Raw genomic sequence first — 21,132 nt, 5'->3', positions numbered from 1 at the left:
TGTGTATACTAATCTCAGTGGAAAGTTGCTTTCGTTGGGGATTTGAAATGCATCATCAGTGCCCTTCTGTCCTTGAAAGTTTCACATCAAGTGACAATCAACTGTTTGGACCCGGTGGGTGGATTCAAAGGAGGGTGGAGGAGGAAGGCACAAGACACGATGCTCCTGGGAAGATGCTCTTGAGAGCTGGGTGGGAGCCAGGAGAGCCCTAGTTAGGCACAAGGGCAATCAGGCGGCAGCAGCCACCAGGAAGACCTGCCTGTCACTAAAGCCCACTAGAGAACTTCCCAGCTCTGAAAAGCCTCAGATCGGATCCTCTAGTAGTCCTGGAGAGTGTTGGAGGTTGGTTGGGTCTCACACCCTGTATGACCTCCCACCCCCCCCCCCGGGACGGAAACACCCCCATATTTAAAAAGAACTGAGGAGAAAGAGGTGTTTAGTTTTCAGGTGGAGACGAACGGATGCTCAGCTGCACCACATCCACCATGCCCGGAATGATCTGCAAGAACTCAGACCTGGAGTTTGACTCACTGAAACCCTGCTTCTACCCGGAAGAAGATGACGTCTACTTTGGTGGTCGCAACTCGACGCCTCCAGGGGAGGACATCTGGAAGAAGTTTGAACTGTTGCCCACCCCGCGGTTGTCACCTGGCTGTGCCTTGGCAGAGCACAGCCTGGAGCCGCCGGTGAACTGGGCCACGGAGATGCTGCTGCCTGAGGCCGACCTATGGAGTAACCCGGCCGAGGAGGAGGATGTTTTCGGCCTGGGAGGACTCCGCGGCTGCACCAGCAACCCGATCATCCTTCAGGACTGCATGTGGAGCGGCTTTTCCACCCGGGAGAAGCCAGAGAGTGTGGTGAGCGAGAAGCTGCCAGGAGGCTACGGGTCCCTGGCCGTCGGCGCAGGCACCCTGGTCCCCGGAGCGGCCGCCGCCGCCAGCTCTGCTGGCCACGCGCGCAGTGGGACAGCAGGTGTGGGGCGTGGGAAAGCAGCCTGGCTCACAGAGCTCTCCCACCTGGACTCGGAGTGTGTGGATCCTGCTGTGGTCTTCTTCCCAGCGAATAAGCGCGAGCCTATGCCTGTACCCACCATCCCCGCCAGCGCCGGCGCAGCGATAAGCCTTGGTGACCACCGGGGGCTCAGCAGTTCCCTAGAGGACTTCCTGAGCAACTCAGGTTATGTGGAAGAAGCCGGAGAGGAAATTTATGTGGTCATGCTAGAGGAGACACAGTTCTCCAAAACTGTCACCAGGCTCCCCACCGCGGCGCATTGGGAGAACGCAGCGCTGAGTCCCGGGTGCGCGCAGTCCAGTGAGCTGATCCTCAAGCGCTGCGACCTCATTCAGGAGCAGCACAACTATGCCGCGCCACCGTTGTCCTACGTGGACAGGGAAGACGCGCGGCCTCAGAAGCAGCCCAGGAGCCACGCTTCGCTGGGGCCCCTCAAATGCATCATCCGGCCAAAGGCTCCGAGACTGGGATCCCGGAACAACTCAGACTTGCAGAGTATCGAGCGTCGCCGCAACCACAACAGGATGGAGCGCCAACGCCGTGACATTATGCGCTCCAGCTTCCTGAACCTCAGGGACCTTGTGCCTGAGCTGGTACACAATGAGAAGGCCGCCAAGGTGGTCATCCTAAAAAAAGCCACCGAGTACATCCACACTCTGCAGGCAGATGAGTCCAAGCTCCTGGTGGAAAGGAAGAAACTGTATAAAAGACGACAGCAGTTGCTAGAGAAAATCCAACAATTTGCTTTGTGCTAAATGTTTCTTAAATGGACAGTCACTGTTACTTTGCACATGTTAACTTGAAAAAAAAAAAGCTATTGTATTGACATTAAGAATGTTGGTTTACCTTCATATTGGTCCCTTGTTAAGTTTGGATCTGAACAGGGACAAGTCATTGATGGAGTTCTAGTGGGACTTTGGAAAGCCCAGGAATAGGACGCTGCTAGGTGACTTCTTTCTTTCCTTTAACCTCAGTGAATGCTCCACCCTGACCATGAATGTTTAGGACAGTTGGGAACTGTTGCAGGGTATTGAAGTCAGGTTTACTCCAAGTTTCCAGAGCCACGTCTCCTTTTTACAAGAGTGATTAGATTCCAATAGATGCTACAAAGGGGTTTGGCATTTGATGTCTATGGGGGAACATTTTTGTAAATTCCATTTATTCACACACTAAGAAATTGGTATTATACTGGAAGTTCACTCCCAAGTATTGTAATAATACTTCAAAGTTTGAGGAGCATGTTTTCAATACAGATATATTTTCAATTTTTGTCACGTATTGTACTAATTCTTACATTGTCTGTGTACTTTTGTATGATGGTGATACGTAACTAAATTTGATACTTATGTTTTCCTATGAAAATGAATAGTGAAGGATTTTAGTAGATATTTATAATTTTTTTGAATGAAGAAACTTTTAAAAGAAATTATATTTGTGTGTGTGTGTATGTTCCTTTTTCCCAGTCCATATCTTCTTGTTAATATATTTGTTCATGTGTGATGTGTAGAAATGATTATACTCAAAGTTTGTGTGTTTAATTTCTACAAAATTTGTGCTCTTTGAAATACCTCATGTTCTTATGAAATAAATGATTTTTTTTTAAAAAGAAACTGTCTAGTGGAAGAAATGCTTTTCAGCTAACTAGTTTGCCCTTAAATGTGATTTTGCACTTTTTGTTTCATAAATTTTATATTTAATAATAATAATAACAATAACAGGATTAATATTATGTCTCTAACCTGCACTTTTGGTCATTTAGTTATAATATTCTATGAAGAGGTTCTATTGGTCAGATCCATTTGAAATAAACACTTCTTGTACTTGCATATTCATAGATCTCCTAAAATGTGGGAATGTTTCTGCTGCTCTTCCAATGAATAAGTTTAATATACTCTTCACCTTTAGCTTGCCTTCCTTAGATTTGCCAGTGCAAGTTCAGATATTCTTTACTCAATCCAGCCTAATCAGGTTTCCAGTAGTTTAGTGTATGTTGATCATAGCAAATAATGGATTCATTATATCATATTCATATATGTACACAAATTACAATGTTAATAGTTATCATTCATCACCGTTTCTCCACATAGTCATTATTATTCCATACTTCTATCTTTTTAAATCTAGGTTCTACATATGACAGAAAATGTGATGTTTATCTGAAGTGTCTTATTTGTTAAGCATTATAATCTCCATATCAATGACATAATTTCATTCTTTGTATAGCTGAATATACTTCTTTGTATATGTGTGTCTAGTTTTTTTTTAATTTTATATAGTTGATTCTATTTCTTTTACATGCTTTCTCCAAGGTGTTATTTTTCATGGTAGGACTTATTTTTTATTTTAATATTTATTGTTTGAGAATTTCATACATGAATATACTGTCACATTTTGTTTCTATTGTTGTTAGGCTAGAATAAATCCGTGATTTGACTTTTATAAATAGCACAACAATGAATATGAGTGTCCAGGTATGTTTTCTTCATGGAAAGTTTGATTCTTTTGAACACACACCCACACACAGGTGTCAAAGGATTATCACACATAGTTATACCATTAGCTTTTGAGAAAACTGCATAGTGATTACCATAGTACATTAACTAATTTACATTACTGTTGAAAGTGTAATCAGTGTTCCATTTTTCCCATATCCTCAGCAATGTTTGCTATTTACCATTTTGTTGGTAATAGACATTAACTGGAGTGAAGTAGAATCTCTATGTAGTTTTAATTTGGATTTCTGTAATGGGTATACATTTGTGGCAGCTGCTACTTCTTGAGAATGATCTGTTCAATTCATTTGGACATTTACTGCTGGGATTGTTTATTTTTCAGTGTTTAGCTGTTTGAGCTCTTTATATATTATTAATATTAATATATATTCTGTTGGAAGGATAGCTGGCAGAGATTTTTCTCACTTTGTAGGCTGGCTTTGTTAAATTGGCTGCTGTGCTTTTGATACTGGATGGAATCATACTTGCCATTCTAGTTCTATTCTTGAGCTATTTACTCAGAAAACTTTGCCTATGTTCATATCTTAATGTATTTTCCCTATACTGCTTTCAAAGTTTCTGCACATATTAAAGATGTTCATTATGTTTTTGAATGAAATTTTGTGTAGTGTAGGAGAGAATTCTCAAGGTTTAGTCTTCCACATATGAACATCCAGTTTTCGCAGCATTTAATTGTTGTAGAGCCTATGTTTATGAAACCTTTGCCAAAGCTCAGGTTTCTGTAGCTGTGTGGGTTATTTATTGAATATCTCATCTATTCACTTAGTCTACATGCCTGTTTTGTGCAAGAAGTATGAACTTTTTGCTACTATAGTAGCAAATTTCTAGTAGCAAATATAGTATAATTTCAAATCAAGTTTTGTGTTAAAGTCAGCATTACTTTTATTTTTTTCAGGAAAGCACTGTCTTTTGTGTGCTTTCATGTGAACTTTAGGAGTTTTTTTTTTTTCTATTTCTGTGGAGACTATTGTTTTAGTTAGGGTTTCCATTGCTGTAAAGAGACACCATGACCAAGGAAACTCTTATAAGGACAACATTTAATTGGGGCTGGCTTATAGGTTCAGAGGGTCAGTCCATTATCATCATGGCAGGAAGCATGGCAGCGTCCAGGCAGGCATGGTGCAGGAGGAGGTGAGAGTTCTACATCTTCATCTGAAGATAGGAGAAAAGGACTATCTTCACCAGATAGCCAGGATGAGGGGCTCATTCCACTCTGGGCTGAGCTTGAGCCCTGGAAGCCCTCAAAGCATGCCTATACAGAGACACACTTCCTCCAACAAGGCCATGCCTCCTAATACTGCCACTTCTCATGAACCAAACATATTCAAACCGCCACAACTATCTTTGGAAGTTTGGTGTTGATTACATTCAATCTGTACATCACATTTGTTAATATTACCATTTCATGATATCAATTTGTTAATCCACGTGCATACAATTTCTTTCCATCTTACAGTGTCTACTTAGTTTCCTTCTTCCATGCTTTGTAAGTTTCATTACTGAGGTTTTCTACACCCATGAATAGTTATATTCCTATATTGATTTGGTACTATGAATGGGTTTTATTTCTGATTTCTCAGAATGTTAATACCTAGTGTCTTCCCTACTTTTGTATTAGTGTGGTAAGACTTCATGACAATGGCCACTTATAGAAGGAAGTTTTTGGGGTATTTACAATTTCAGAAGGTAAGTCCATCATCACTATGGTAGGGAGCACAGCCACAGGAAGACAGGCATAAGGAACACTAGATGAAATCTTACATCCTTATCTATAAACAGGAGGCTGAGAGAGGGGTAACTGGGAAATGCACTGGGCTTTGTAATCCCAAAGCCTACCCCAATGATATGCCTTTCCAGCAAGGCCAGACCTAATCCTCCCCTAACAGTTCCACTAATTAGGGGTCAAGCATTTAAATATTTGAGCATATGGGGGTATTGTCACTCAAAAAAACCCACACCTAGTATATAGAAAAACATTTTGCTTATATAGCTACACTGCTGAATAAGTTTTCAGATCTAAAAGTTTTGAGTCTTTAAATATACAATTTTTTTCATTTGCAAGCAGAAGTAATTTGACTTCCTACTTTGATATAAGAATTCTTTTCATTTCTTTCTCTTATTGTTTTATGTAGAAATATCAATACTGTATTGAATAAGCATGATTTAAGTCCATACTCACCTTTGTCCCTGATTTTAAAGTAAATAGTTTCAATGATTTTCTACTAGTATCATGATTTTATGAGTTTATCATATATGGTACTCATTAATTTGAGTTATGATCGTCAAACTCATAAACTCTTGTTTATATCATGAAAGGAGGTCATATTTTAGAGAACGTTTTCTCTCTGTGTCCATTGAAATGATAGTGAGTTTTTTATCTTGATACTATTTATATATTATATGTTTTTATTTATTTGTATATATTGAAGCATGCTTGCATTGCTAATTGAAGATAATTCTATTGAGATGTGTGATTTTTAAAATATATATTTGAGTCTGTCTTTTTAAGTACTTTATTAGATATATCTTCATTAAGGAATATGATCTATAGTCTTCATTCCTAGTAATTAAGTTGCAATCAGTCTCAGTCTAACACTGGCTTTTTATTTTTGGATTAGTTTGAGGAACATTGGCAATTATTGTTTAAAGGTGAAATTCAGAGATAATTCTGTTTGGTCTTGGGATTTTTTCCTTCTGTTTATCACTATTACAACTTTATTATTTATCATAGTATCAAAAAGATTTTGGTCCAGACTCCTCATGTCTGTCCTGTCCTTGTGACCAATATTAAAACATCAACATCACAGAATACAGTGTAGCAAGTAGGCAATGCTTATTGTGGGAAAAAAGCAGAGGATACTTCCAGGGATGAGAACAATGAGGCCATTCAACTGACTATAGTTGCCAAGTCTGCTCAGATTGACTCTTAAAGGAGGGTGGTCAGTGTATAATAGGCCAGAAAGATTCCTGCTAAATAATAATCATATGATGTTTAGGATTTCTGGTGCTAGGTTTAGACAGCTACTGACTAGTGACCTTTTATGTAGTCCTAAGTGTCGTACATTCTTCTAGATCCAGAAATATGACTGAAGAACTAACCCTTTAATCAATAATTAAAATCATGTTATCCAATATGGTGTGTGTCTGATTAGTTATGGTTTTACTGCTGTGAACAGACATGATTACCAAGGCAATCCATATAAGGACAACATTTAATTGGGGCTGGCTTGCAGGTTCAGAGGTTCGGTTCATTATCATCAAGGCAGGAACACGGCAGCATCCAGGGAGACATGGTGAAGGCAGAGCTGGGAGTTCTTTGTTTTCATCTGAAGGCTACTAGGAGAAGATTGGCTTCCAGGCAGCTAGGACAAGGGTCTTAAAGCCCATGCCTATAGTGATACACTTCCTCCAACAAGACCATGCCTACTGCAACAAGGCCACACCTCCTAATAGTGCCACCCACTGGGCCAAGCATATTCAAACCACCATAGTTTGTATTCACTTAGATGTGGATATTAGCTGTTAAGTCAATGATAACCAAGCTACAATCTGTAGAAACACAGAGGTTTGGTATAGAGTAAGAGACTAGAGAGGAAAAATAGATCTTGTTATGGAAGTGAAATTGGATAGTTATGAATGGATAGAGAGTGCAGAAGGAGTGGAATGAGAAGATCTAGTCAGGGGAGGGTGTTGGGAGCTGACTCCTAGCAGAAAGCGGCTATTACCTTTACAGCCATCTCAGGCCATATACCCTGACAAGAGACTTGTTTTCAACAGCCCACAACAGCTGAGCACACTCTGATAAACATCTTGTTTTCTCACATATCTTGTTTTGCTGTTTAGTGCCCCCAGCTGCAAGATGCATGTGGTATCCATGCTGCAAGGCACGTGGCATAGTGCCTTCAGCTGTGTTCCCCTGCTTGTCCACGGCTGCAAGGCACGTGGAAAAGCATATAAATACCCAGGATTCCCTTTCAATAAAGGGACTTGAACAGACTCTCTGTCGTGTCTCCATTCTTTGCGTCTCTTGCCCTTCCATCCCCACTCTCTCTCTCTTGCTAGACCCTGACCCTCGGACCAGAGCAGCAGCTCAGGCCGGGACAAAGTTGCCCCAAAATGTGAGCCAGAACAGGCTGTTACAGGAGGGGACAAGGGAGGTAATACAGGGAGAAACAGCTAAAATTAAGGGCCATTTAAAGAGTGGTATGAAAACTTCATATGATATAAACTTATATACATACATACATACATACATATATATGTGTGTATATATATATATACATATATATATACACACACATATATGAAGGCAATCTAAATTAAATCATCAAATAATGAGGAGATGTAGTTAGAGACAAGCTTTAACATGATGGGCAGGAATAAAAGTATTCCCAGGACAAAAGGGGCTAGCATGATCAAGCTATATATGCCATTCCTGAGGTTTGACAAAAATAGAAATACTGACCTCAAGCCATAACTACATCAACAGGTTGGCAGCCAAAGTACATGACTTAAAACTGAAAATTGACCCACCAGACAGAGTTATTAATTTAACAGGCTGGCAAGCTAAGGATGAGTAAGATTCTGCACAGAGACTTACCAACCTAAGACAGAAGTGCATTGCTTTGGATAATGCATATTCCGTGACTTGTAAGGAAGGCATTTTTGTCAGAACCACCTAACACAGGCTCAGTCTGGTTTATGCAATAAAAAAGGGGGAGATGTAGAGAGCTTTTGGGGATGTCTGGCAGGAATCTGACATAGGCCAAGGACAAGGAAATGGACTGCAGGCGGGAATCTGACATTAGGCTAGATCAAAGAAGTAATTTCAGGCAGAAATCCAAATCCTAGACTAGAACAAAGAAATAATTTCATGCAGGAATCTAAATCTTAGGCTAGAACAAAGAAGTAATTACAGGCAGGAATCTAAATTGTAAGCTGGATGAAAGAAGTAGGCTTCAGGCATGAAAATGACTTTGGGCTAGAACAGGGAAATAGGCTCAGATATTTTGGTCATCTTGATAAGCCCTTAGAAATAGTGATCACAGGAGTGATCACAGGACTTTATTGTCCTGCGTGTTGTTTGACTATCTAGGTTTATTGTCTTTCTTGTTCTTTGACTATTTGTGTTTATTGTCTTGCTTGTTCCTTGACTATTTGCATCTATTGTATTGCTAGTTCCTCACCCTAGAACTGACCTTAATACTTGCATGTAATTTAAATGGTATAAAAGCAAAAAAGGAGGAGGAGGGATGGGATAGGGGATTAATGGGTGGGGGTAATGGGGAAAGGGGATAACATCTGAAATGTAAATAAATAAAATAGCGAATAAAAATGTTTACTATTTAAAAAAAAGAAAAAATAATGAGGAGACATAGTCTCAACTGGCCATCTCTTGTCATCAAAGGAAGATTTCAGTCCTGGAATTGCTTTCATCTAGTTGAAATTGTTGACCAAAGGGAATCCTCTAAATAACCCAGGCAGTTACCAAGACTACAGGTTGCTCTCAACAAACTCAGAGCAAGGCTCTATTGCTGAAGACTACACCTATATAAGTCACTGAACCTAGAGAAGTCAAGTTGGCACCTACATAGAGCTTTCACCCCTGCTTCCATGATCTAGAGTTTTAGTATTGAAAGGTACTCTGCATGCTACCAAGAGATAAACATAAACAGCAACCCAGACATAAACCCTTTGATCTACAAGGTCCTCCCTGCACGATATGCTAGGGAATAATGGCACAAAGTTTGTGCAAGTAACTAGACTTAAGATACTCTCCACCAGATGGAACACATACTCAACATTGCTCAATAATCTGAGACTACATAGCACAGGGACATAGGGTAAAACCAGATACTACAGGTCTAAAAAGCAAAGAAGTGATAAAAAGGCTCCTGTACTCATAGACCAGTGCTTGTTCATCCATCATCAGAGAAGCTTCCTCCTGCAGCAGACAGGAACAAATACAGAGACTCATAGCAAGATATTAATCAAAGAGAGACTTTGGAACATTCAGCCCTAAATGGGATGGCTCCATTAAATTCCTCTCCTCAGAGCTCAGGGAACTCAGAGGAAGAGAAGACAAAGAATGTAAGAGCCAGAAGGGATGGAGGATACTAAGAAACAAGACTCTCTAATTCAATATTATCAAAGCTCAAATAACCTCATAGAGACTGAGGCAGCATGCACAGCACCTACACAGGTCTGGACCAGGACTTCTGTGTATATATTATGGTTTCCACTTTGTCTTAGTTAGGGTTTCATTGCTGTGAACAGACACCATGACCAAGGCAACTCTTATATGAACAACACTTATCATCAGGGTAGGAGCATGGCAGTGTCCAGCCAAGCTTTGTGTCTTTGTGTCACCGCTAATGTCTTAGCTCCAGCTAATCAGCATCCAGTCTCAGTAGTCTTCATCTCCTTTTCACTATAAAGCCAGAGCCAAATGGCCAAAACTCCCAAGTTCTGCTGCTTGCTTGGGGGTGGGGTGGGCGGGGCACATACCCTCTTGTTGTATTACATTATCACCAACTTTCTGTTTTCAATGAATTTATTCTGTATCTAAGCTTGGTTATCCTGGAACTTGCTCTGTGAATTGACTGTGAAATCAGAGATCTACATGCTGGTCTGCTGAATGCTGGGATTAAATGTGTGGTCCACCACACCTGGATTTAATATTTTCTCTACTTGAAAATTGCTCTGTACTAGACTGGCCTTGAACTCAGAGATCTGCTTGTCTCTGTCTCCTGGAATTAAAGGTGTGTGTGTGTGTGTGTGTGTGTGTGTGTGTGTACCACCTTGCCTGGGATTAAGTTATTCATGGCCACTATTTCTCAAGATCTGGATCATAAGCCTGTGTCCTCCATTTCTGGATTGTAGTTAATTCCAGATAAAAAGTTCAAATGAAAACAATAACACCTCATATGATATAACTAATCCTTATTCAATGGAAACCACATAAATAATAAACTTAGATGGGTGAGATCTTGCCACAAAGTCACCACTCTCTTCATCTGTTTTTCTCCTCAAACACAGGATTCAGCTCCATTTTACTTCCTGGTGTCCCTTTATTACTTGAACTGTGCATTTTATATTTCTCCTTTCCCAGCTTGCTCCTTTTCATTAAAATACTCTTCATAAGAGTGAACTTTAATAATCTCGCAACACAATTTACGCCAGACTGTTTGGAGACTTCCTTCTTCAAAGCAATCTAAATCTCTTCACCTTACCCTCAGGCAGACTCTTCCAATGGCAAAAAGCAGCCAAATTCTTCACCAAAATACTACAAAAACAGTCTCTAGCCACATACTGATATTCTCCACTGAAACTTCTTGGGCCAGGTCAGCACAGTTCAAATCATTCTCAGCAACAAAGTCATCCATATTCCTACTGGGATATCTCATTCAGCCCCATTTAAAGCATTCCTTTGCTTTCCAAATCTAAAGTCCCCCAAACTGCATTCTTCCAAATAAAACCATGGTCAGGCCTATTACAGCAATACCTCATTTCCGGGTACCAACTTCTTTCTTAATTAGGGTTTTACTGCTGTGAACAGACACAATGACCAAGGCAACTCTTATAAGGACAACATTTAATTGGGGCTGGCTTACAGGTTCAGAGGTTCAGTCTATTATCATCAAAGCAGGAACCTGGCAGCATCCAGGCAGACATGGTGCAAGAGTTGCTGAGAGTTCTACATCTTCATCTGAAGGCTGCTAGCAGAATATTGACTTCCAGGCAGCTAGGATGAGGGTCTTAAAGCCCACCCCCACAGTGACACACCTACTCCAACAAGGCCATACATACTAATAGTGCCCTGGACCAAGCATATACAAACCACCATACCACTTTAATGTTTTTATGGGATTTCTGATTGTTCAAAGAAGTAGGTCTCTTTTGGGCCCTCCCCCCTTTTTTAACCTATTTTAAAAATCTTGTCCAACTTGGATGCATTAGTTTTTGTTTTATCATATTATAGTTTATATTATGTTATATATTATTATCTTCTAGAACCTGTTTGTTTTCCAATGAGAGACAGAAAGGAGTGGATACAGATGGGAGAGAAAGTGGGGAGAAGCTGGGCAGGGTATAGGAAGGGAAAATGTTAATTAGGATATATTATGCCAGAAAATATCTATTCTTAATAAAATGAAATATAAGTATGTAAAACCATGTTATCTTACTCACTTATTGCACTGGCCACGGATTGTGATGAAAGGGTCATATACTAAAACATAGTATCTAACTACCTACCTACTGGATTGTGTAGTTCATACCTGCTTGGGTCATATTGGGTAGATTATTTGTTCTATTATCTATATCTTTTAGATTTTCTAACCTGTTTTTATACTGTTTTAAAATTTTTAATCATATTTTCTAAATTGATATTTTGAATTGTTATTACTGAGTGCTTTAGGTAAAACAAAAGTAACATTTTCCACATGTATTCATTATTGCAAACTTTTTGCTTTTTCTTTTCTGTTGATTATTATTATTTTTAAATCCTTTTTTACGGTCCAGTTATTATACCCCTCCTGGTTCATCCTTTGCTCCTCATTCCATACCTCCTCCCCAGTCTCCACAAGGATGTACCCATCTCTCTACCCCCACCTCACCAGACATCCCCATTCCCTGGGCTCTCAAGTTGTTATAACATAACCTTTCAAAAATGTTCTTAAAATGATCTAGATTTTATAATTTTGTGTTTTGATGTTACCTACTTATTTCTAATGTTAATAACTTGGGCCTTCTCTCCTGTTTTGGTTAGTTTGGTTAAGGGTTTGGAACTGTTTTAACATCTTTTTCATGAACCCATTCTTTGGTACATTACTTCTTAGCATTATTCTTTTTTTAAGATTGATTTATTTATTTTATATGAGTACACTGTCACCCTCTTCAGACACACCAGAAGAGGGCATTAGACCCCACTACAGATGGTTGTGAGCCACCATGTGGTTGCTGGGAATTGAACTCAGGACCTCTGGAAGAGCAGTCAGTGCTCTTAACCACTGAACCATCTCTCTAGCCCCCAGCATTACTCTTTTAGATCTTGTTTCATTAATTTATACCACACTATATCTTTATGTGTACTACAAGGTTTTATTCTTGTTTTATAGGAATTTCAGATACATCATTAGATTCTTTGCTTGACATAACTGATCTTATGTAATTACTCATAACTATATATTTGTATGATAAAACCAACTTTGCTATACTCAGAAATTTCTGTTATATTTTAATTTCCATGTGATTTTAATTTTGTCATTTCTGCCCTGATTTCTTCAATATCTCAGAGATCAAGAATTTATGGTTCAATATCCACATTAGTATAATTTCTATCATATCAAGGTCCTAAATTGTGGTATATATTTGAAAAAGATCAATGGTGGTTTTGAAAAGAATATTAGATGAATTCTGTAAATGTCTATTCAAACCATTTGATCATGATCTATTGTTTTGTATACTCCAAAGAACGATCTATAATAGCTATTCTTTGAGCTTGGGATGTGTATCAGTTACTTTTTTGATGCTGTGAGAAAATACCATAACCAAAGCAACTTATTTTGACAGTTTAACAGTTCCAAAAGGATTCAATAATGTTAAAGGAAGGCATGGAAGCAGGCAGCCATCCATAGCAGGAAGCTGAGAGATCACATCTTCTATAACAAACATAAAACAGAGAAAGCAAACTGGAAGTGGGAGTGAAGTTATGAACTGTCAAAGCCAGCTCCCAGGGCTGTAATTCCTCTAGTGAAGCTTTATCTCCTAAAAGTTGCATAACCTCTCCAAACAACGTGATCTAAGTGTTTGAATACCAGAGCTTCTTAGAGACATATTTTATTCAAATCACCACAGTGAGTTTATTAAGTACATGACAAGAAAATGTGAAAAAAAATATAAGAAACAAGTATTTAATAAATAGACATAGCAGATAGATAGCAAAACATCATCAAATCAGTCACTCAAAACATCAAATAGTGTGCTAATATTTTTGTTGGTGGTGATGGTGGGGTTGTTTGTTTGTTTTTGGCTTTGGCTTTTTTTGTCAGCTTGACCCAAACCAGAGTCACCTTGGAAGAGGTAAACTCAATTGAGAACATTCCTCTTACCATAGTGTCTATATGCAAGTCTGTGTAGGATTTTCTTTAATTAATGATTGATATGGAAGAACCCAGCCTACTGTGGACAGTGCCATCCCTGCCACCCAGTAAGCAGTGTTTTGCTATGGTGTCTGCTTCAGTTCCTGCCTCCAGATACCTGTCCTGCCTTGAGTTCCTTCCTTGACATCCCTCTGTGATGGAATGTGACCCAAGAGTTGTAAGCTGAAATAAAGCCTTTCCTCCCCAAGTTGCTTTTACACATGATGTTTATCCATGATGTTAGAATGTAATTAGAAACAACTGGAGTATACTAACTGGAAAAGCAAATGTTAGGTGATATTATCAAGTCAGGGGCTTACAAATATCCAACAAATGTCAACTGAGGAAGCCATGTTGACGAAGCCAAATGAAATTCCTGATGGAATGCCCTGAGTTAAGCACAAGGTCCCTTTTATCTTAGCTGAGGCTTCCAAGTGAAAGAACACAGAGCAGCAAATAGATAGCATCCGCAAATCAGATATTCACAGTCATTCTGCAGAAATGGACTGGAGAAGCCCCACCAAAACAGTCATCCTAATGTTATCAACTGAGAGTTTCAGGCAAAGCAGAACACACTCTCCGTGGATGACCTTCTGGATTTCCATTCTCTTGAAGGTATTTTTATATTATAGGATAAACAATAATAACCTATATTGTAAATAATTCACCTTCTATCTATTCTTAGAGGGCACAATCTTAACACCCTTAACTGCTTACTCTTTTCCTTTCTCCCTGTAATGGACTTAGGGGACAAGCCTGGCACAGTGGACACTTGATGAAAACAAGAGTCTGGCTGATTAATTATTATTATGAGTGGAGTATTGAAGTCACCCCCTATTACTATGTCTGGACCTATCTGTTTGGGTATATCAATTTAATATACATATTAAATTGTTTTATATTAATGTAACTACTCCTGTTTTTGTTTTTCATTTGCTTGGTATATCATTATTAATCCTTTGACTTTAAGTCTATGTACACCTTTGCTAATACCTGTGCTTTGTGTAGACAATGAGCAGTTGAATTTTGTTTTTTTAATACAAACAGGTAACCTGCATCTTTTAATTAGAGAGTGACGTCATCTTATGCTTCACATTATTATTGAGATATATCTCTGATTTCTGTAATTTTTTTCTCATTTTTCTGATTAGTTCAAATAAGGCCCACTCTTTGTGACAGCACATTTCCCATTTCAGTAAATCCTGCTTTATGCTTTGCTGCTTCTTGTTTTGTTTTATTTCTTTGCTATAAAACCAGAACTGTCGGATATGGTATCTTATCTTCTGCAGTGCTGGTTTAATATTCATGAATTGCTTTGGTTTGTGGTCAACTCAAAGGCTTATCTTACTTTGGTTTCTCTATCACTTTTAAAGATAACTTTGCTGAATATGGTAACCTTCGTTGGCAGTTTATTTTCTGGGTTGGAATAAATTATAATAGGTTTTTTGTCTTTGGGGATCACTGTGGAGATGCCTGATGTTATTTTGAGTTTGTCTTTACAAGTGAATTGGTATTTTGTACTTACAACTTTAATGTAATGTCTTTATTCTATAACCATAACATTTCAACTATAATGTGATGTGGAGAAGTTCTTTACTTATCATGTCTTATTTGGTGTCTTAAATGTCTCCTGGAAGTGCAGCCCTATATCTTTGCCTTGATTTGGGAAGTTTTGTGCTATAGCCTCAGTGAACAGATTCTGTATGCCTTTAATTTGTATCTTAGATCCTACTATCCCATGGATTCTTAAGTTTTGTCTCTTAATCATTGAAAGTAGTTGTCATGATTGCTTTTGTTTTTATATTGCTGTCTGACTGTTGTATTTTCTTGGTGTCCTCTATGATAACTTCCCTCTGTTTCATCTAGTGTAATGATTTTCACTGCACTTTTTATTTGACTTAGGTAGTTTCATTTCCAATATTTCTGTTTTAGTTTTCCCAGAATCTCAGTTTCATTGCTAAAATTCTCATTCATATTGCTAGAGTTTTTTTTATACACCCTGAATGGACTTTCTTACTTAAGTCATCCAGATATTTAAATTCCCTTTGAAGTCATCAATAATAAAACTTTGGAAGTTAGACCGTTAGATTCTTTGACATTTTGACCATTTTAGTATGTCTGGATTGGATTACTGAAGATTTTTTATTTCTAGGAGGAAACATGCCATCTTGATTTTTCATATTTAATGTCTCAATGTTTCCATTTATACATCTTTTTGTTTGAGAATATTTCCAGTAAACAGCTTACAGTTGAAGTCTCAATCCTTTGTGACACTCAGAATGGAAAAAAAAACCCAAATTGTTATGAGAGTAAGAGCATCAAAACAAACCACATATAAATATACAATTAAAACCAAATCCAATAACCTTGGAGATATAACTTAGTACTTAAAAGCCCTGGTTGCTCTTATGGAGGACCTGGGTTCGATTCCTAGTACCCACATGAGTGTTTACAACTGTCTGTAATTTGAGCTCCAGGGAAACTGGCCTTCTTCCAACCTCTGTGGTACCAGGCACAGACATGGTACACATATATACATCCAGGTGAAACACTCATACACATAAAACAAAAAAATAATTTTATGCCGGGCGGTGGTGGCGCACGCCTTTAATCCCAGCACTTGGGAGGCAGAGGCAGGCGGATTTCTGAGTTCGAGAGTTCGAGGCTAGCCTGGTCTACAGAGTGAGTTCCAGGACAGCCAGGGCTACTCAGAGAAACCCTGTCTCGAAAAACCAAAAAAAAAAAAAAAAAAAAAAATAATTTTATGAACCCAAACCAACTGCTGTTACCAGTAATGATAGAAACATGGCAAGAAGAATACATATTAATTTATGAAGTTAAAATTAATTAAGGAAACAATATGAGTAATAAACAAGATCAAAGGAAAGGACTGGAAAAGGGAAAAGGAAAAAAGGCAAAGTTAAATATATGGAAATTAAAGGAGGTTGAAGAGAAGGCTCATGTGCTAAGAATGAATACTGTTCTTGTAAAAGAAAAACTGGTTCCTAACACCCCTTTCAGGGGCCAAAACTGTAGCTTCAGCTGCAGCAGATCTCACACCTTCCTCTGGCCTCCATGGGCAACTGCACTCATGTGCACACATTCTAACACAAACACACACACACACACACACACACACATACATAATTAAAAAATAAAATAAATCTTAAGAAAGGAAAAAGTAAAATTAAGAGGAAGAGAAGAATTCGAGCAAGAGAGGAAAAGCAGCAAGAAATGAAAGAGATCCTCTTAGACAAAGAAATATGTAAAACAAATACTAGATAAAGTTAAGCACAAGAAATAAACTAAGGGGGAAGTAAAATTACAGATATCAAAGTTAAAAAGGAAAGGATTCAACTTTATTTTATTTTTATCAATGTTTTTATGCTTTACTTCTCTCTCTCTCTCTTTGTGTGTGTGTGTGTGTGTGTGTGTGTGTGTGTGAGCACATGCATGTGCATGCACACATGCCATAGCTCATGTGTGGAGATCAGAGAACAACTTATGAACTTATGGGAGTCAGTTCTTTTCCTTTACCAAGTGTGTTCTGGGGATTCAACTTAGATCTTCATTCTCCATGGCAAATACCTTTACCTACTGACCTATCTCTCAGGTCAGTTTGTCTGTTTAATGACAAAGATTTTGAGAATTTTACTCCTGAGCCTTTCATATTTGAATGTGCCAGGTAGTGAAGTAAGGGATTCTGTTAGCATGCCTTGTCATTCTTGTTCTTCAACTCTGTTCTGTATGCTCTCTATGCTGCTAAATGATCATTTTTCTGGTGCAAGTCTACATTTTCTTTGAAGGATCTCTCTATCTGTGTGCTGAGAAAGCCTTCTGGATGTCATGAGCTTTGTAACTTGTAAACAACGGGAGCTTGCACTCAGTGGTTCATATCCAAACTGTAAAGTGCATTGGAGAATGGATGAACTAAGCATAGCATTCAGAGTGACTCAAGAATGAAGAAATCCAGTGATTCATTAGTCGTAGGCTCAGAGTTCAAACTGCCACCTGGCAACAAACCACATGCAGCAATAAGGTAGCATCAGTGGCCAAGCAGTTCACTGGCTATGTGCTTATAACTATCAGTTCCCACATTCTTTCTCAGGTGATGGGACTTTCTCTTCAGAAAAGTGGAACGTGGACCAGAAACCATCATGCTTCTCACATCCTGAAATTCTCGATGTGGTTACTGTTTTCTATGACTGTGCCTGTCATGTGTGGACTTGTGACAAAACATCCATAAGTTCCCTGTATTGTTACAACTGTACTTTTTTCTCAAGTCCCTGTCTAGAAATATTGAGCCTCCTTTTAAGATGGTACCTGGTCATAGCACGTGAAGATATGAGAAACAACAAAACGGACTTCTTTTCCAGTATTAAATCTGCAACTTCGGGGGTGTCATTGTTCTACAAAATCTATTTACTGCAGTTAAGGGTTACAAGAATCATAGGTTCTCACCTATGGTGGAATGGTGTAGGGGATGTGGAAGTCAACCTTGTGAATGAAAACGTGGAATGGAGACCAAGGGGGCAACTGATATCCATGGCATTAGTTTTAGAGATGGCTCCCGGAACACCACTGACAGAGCAAAAGGAACCAAGACCAGGTCAGTGGCTGTCCCCTCAACCCCCTACTATGGAACAAAGTTTGTCCTTTGCTAGCGTGATCCCTGTCTTCTAGAGTCACACAGAGTTTACCTGCAAAGCATCTGCATTTATTTAGTATGTATGCAGTTTCTTTCACCAAAATTTTGTCATTTCAATCTAAAGATGCTATATATGTTTGTTAGTTTTATCCTTTATGTGTTTAATTTTATTTTAGGAAATTTACAAATAATGTGTTGACATCAGACGAAATACTTTCGTTGTCATGATTTATGTGATCTTGTATTTTGTGCTCTTCCTGTACCTATGCACACTAATAATTCTAAGATACATTTCCTTGAATTTTGGGATGACTGTCTGTATTATTAATGAAAATATGTTTATATTGATTTCATCCTAACATGTATTCATCTCATTTGCTTTATTTCACTGGCTAAATCTTATAATAATGCCTTGGAGAAATGTGATGAATTTGAACATATTTTTGTTGTTTCTGACCATGAGTAGAAAGTCAAGTATAGGGGAAATTATAGGCACATTTTGTTAAGAAAAATTTCTTCCAAAAAAAAAATCTCTGCCGGGTGGTGGTGGTGGTGCATGCCTCTAATCCCAGCACTTGGGAGGCAGAGGCAGGCAGATTTCTGAGTTCGAGGCCAGCCTGGTCTACAGAGTGAGTTCCAGGACAGCCAGAGCTACACAGAGAAACCCTGTCTCGTAAAACCAAAAACAAAGAAAAGAAAAGAAAAAAAGGAAAATTTTCTTATATGCCTAATGTTCTGAAAGTTTGAAAATTTCTACTCAAAGTTATATAGAAATTTTTAACTTTTTATGTTTACTGCATGTGTTTTGTATTTCTCTCTTTTTGCAGTGTTGTCAGTTACTTGGATAATAAATATTATCTTTAAATTTATTTATATTGCAGTTGAATATACCACTACATAACTCTCTTACAGGCACTTCTAGTTTCTATCATAAACACACATAACTGTTGATGTTTTTAACACTTTGTAAAAGCTGGCTGCTTAGCTCAGTTGGTTAGAGCCTGGTGCTTGTAACACTGTGTAGAAATGTCACCTCCATTTAAATTTCCCTTTCCATTACAATCTTAAAATGTAATTATCTTAATTACTTTGTCTATAAACAGAGTACTAAATAATTTGTGCTTCATCCACAAAGTAAGATTTAAACAACACATGATGAAAAGCTTAATTTATTATACTTACATATTTACTCACTCTAATGCATTTTCTTCTTTGCAGTTTTAAAATTTATTCCATTATGTCTTCTTTTCGGATAAGTTTCTTTTGCCAGGTTTCAGGGAGATATGTTAGCAGTGAATTCTCTCTTTTGTGTGTATGTTATTCCTTCCTTTGAGGAATGTCTTGTGTCTTCATTTCCTTTCTTTTTTTTTTAATTATTGTGTCTTAATTTCCAACATGTAGTTTCATTAGATATAAATTTCATGATGGAAAATTACTTTTCATACACATAAAACTGTGTTCCCACTGAACTTCATGGTTTCAGATGAAAAGTATAATGTTCTTTTAATTGACCTCTCATTGGTCAATACACCATAACTTTCAGTATCTTGGTAATTTTTCGTTTGGGGAACATTCCAGAGGATTGTTTATAATATAGTCTAGTATAAAACTTACCTGATTTTTCCAGTTTGGGGAGTGCTAGCACTTTGAATTTGTAATTATGCCCACCACATATTGGACTAATTTTTAGTCACTTTTTCTTGGGCCTTTTTCTTAGACTTCCACACATCTCTGCTTTTGGGGTCTGAGTTTTAGAAGGCAGAACTTAGCTGTTATTATTCTGATGGTCCTTAAGGGTCTTTTCTTTGTTCCTTTTTGTTTTATGTGTGTATGCTTTCTATTTTTCAGACTGAGTGATTTATATTGGCATGTCTTTGAGTTCACCTTAATTCATTATGTTGTCTATTTGGTACATCTTTTGTTCTATTTTTCTATTTTAAAAGTTCTCTTTAGTTATTTTACACATATACACACACAAAGTCTGAAATTTTATAGTCTTTCCTTTCTTTCAAGAGTGCTTACAATTTCTTATAGAATCAGTTTTATGATTACGCTATGAAATATTTATCAAATAATTTTAATGTTTGTTATCTCATTTTCAATATCTGCATTTTTTTTTTTTAGTTGTTCAAGTTGTGTTTTATTTTCATTTGTATCTTGGATATTTTGTGTATTGTGGTTTGGTAATTTGAAATCTATTTAATCTTCTCATTTTTTAGGTACTCATCCTGTTTAGGTGTTTCCAAATATTCCTAGTGCTGAAAAACATTTAGCTCTTCTAGTTTTTAATGTGTCATAGAGTTGTGAATCAGAAGACTGAATTGAATTTAATCACTAGGATAGAAAACTCCATGTCCAGCTGGACGCTGCTGACATCATCTCTTCTTGGTTCCTTTTTTTTTTTTTTTTTTTTTGTTTTTGGTTTTTCGAGACAGGGTTTCTCTGTATAGCCCTGGCTGTCCTGGAACTCACTCTGTAGACCAGGCTGGCCTCGAACTCAGAAATCCGCCTGCCTCTGCCTCCCAAGTGCTGGGATTAAAGGCGTGCGCCACCACTGCCCGGCTCTTCTTGGTTCCTTCTGCATTATTGGTGACGAGTAAGGTGGAGGATATGCTTTCTCCATCAGTCCACACTAGTCTAGCAGGGAATCATACTTTCCTGCTTCCTTCAGTCCTAAGTCAGAAAAATTCTCCCATGTCGGCTTCATTAATAGTATCTGTGATGGCTATTCTGGGTTGTCAACTAAACTACAATCCAGAAATGGAGGGCACACCTATGAGATTTTCTGCTTGGTTTGAAGTGAGTGAATCCCCTTCTA

At 38.2% G+C, this 21,132-nt stretch overlaps 1 protein-coding gene across 1 annotated transcript; it reads left to right on the top strand.

The window, feature by feature from the left end:
• Positions 1-216: 216 nt before the first annotated feature.
• On the top strand, positions 217-2,605 carry LOC114636186 (protein S-Myc). The gene has a single exon (XM_028784421.1). The coding sequence runs from the start codon at positions 462-464 to the stop codon at positions 1,764-1,766; it is 1,305 nt and encodes a 434-aa protein (XP_028640254.1). The 5' UTR covers positions 217-461; the 3' UTR covers positions 1,767-2,605.
• Positions 2,606-21,132: the final 18,527 nt, after the last annotated feature.

The sequence above is a fragment of the Grammomys surdaster genome, unplaced genomic scaffold (genome assembly GCF_004785775.1).
Source record: "Grammomys surdaster isolate TR1022 unplaced genomic scaffold, NIH_TR_1.0 122871, whole genome shotgun sequence".
Classification (NCBI taxonomy): domain Eukaryota; kingdom Metazoa; phylum Chordata; class Mammalia; order Rodentia; family Muridae; genus Grammomys; species Grammomys surdaster.
Note: the sequence above shows the minus strand (reverse complement) of the source record. Positions and strands in the feature narration are given on the sequence as shown.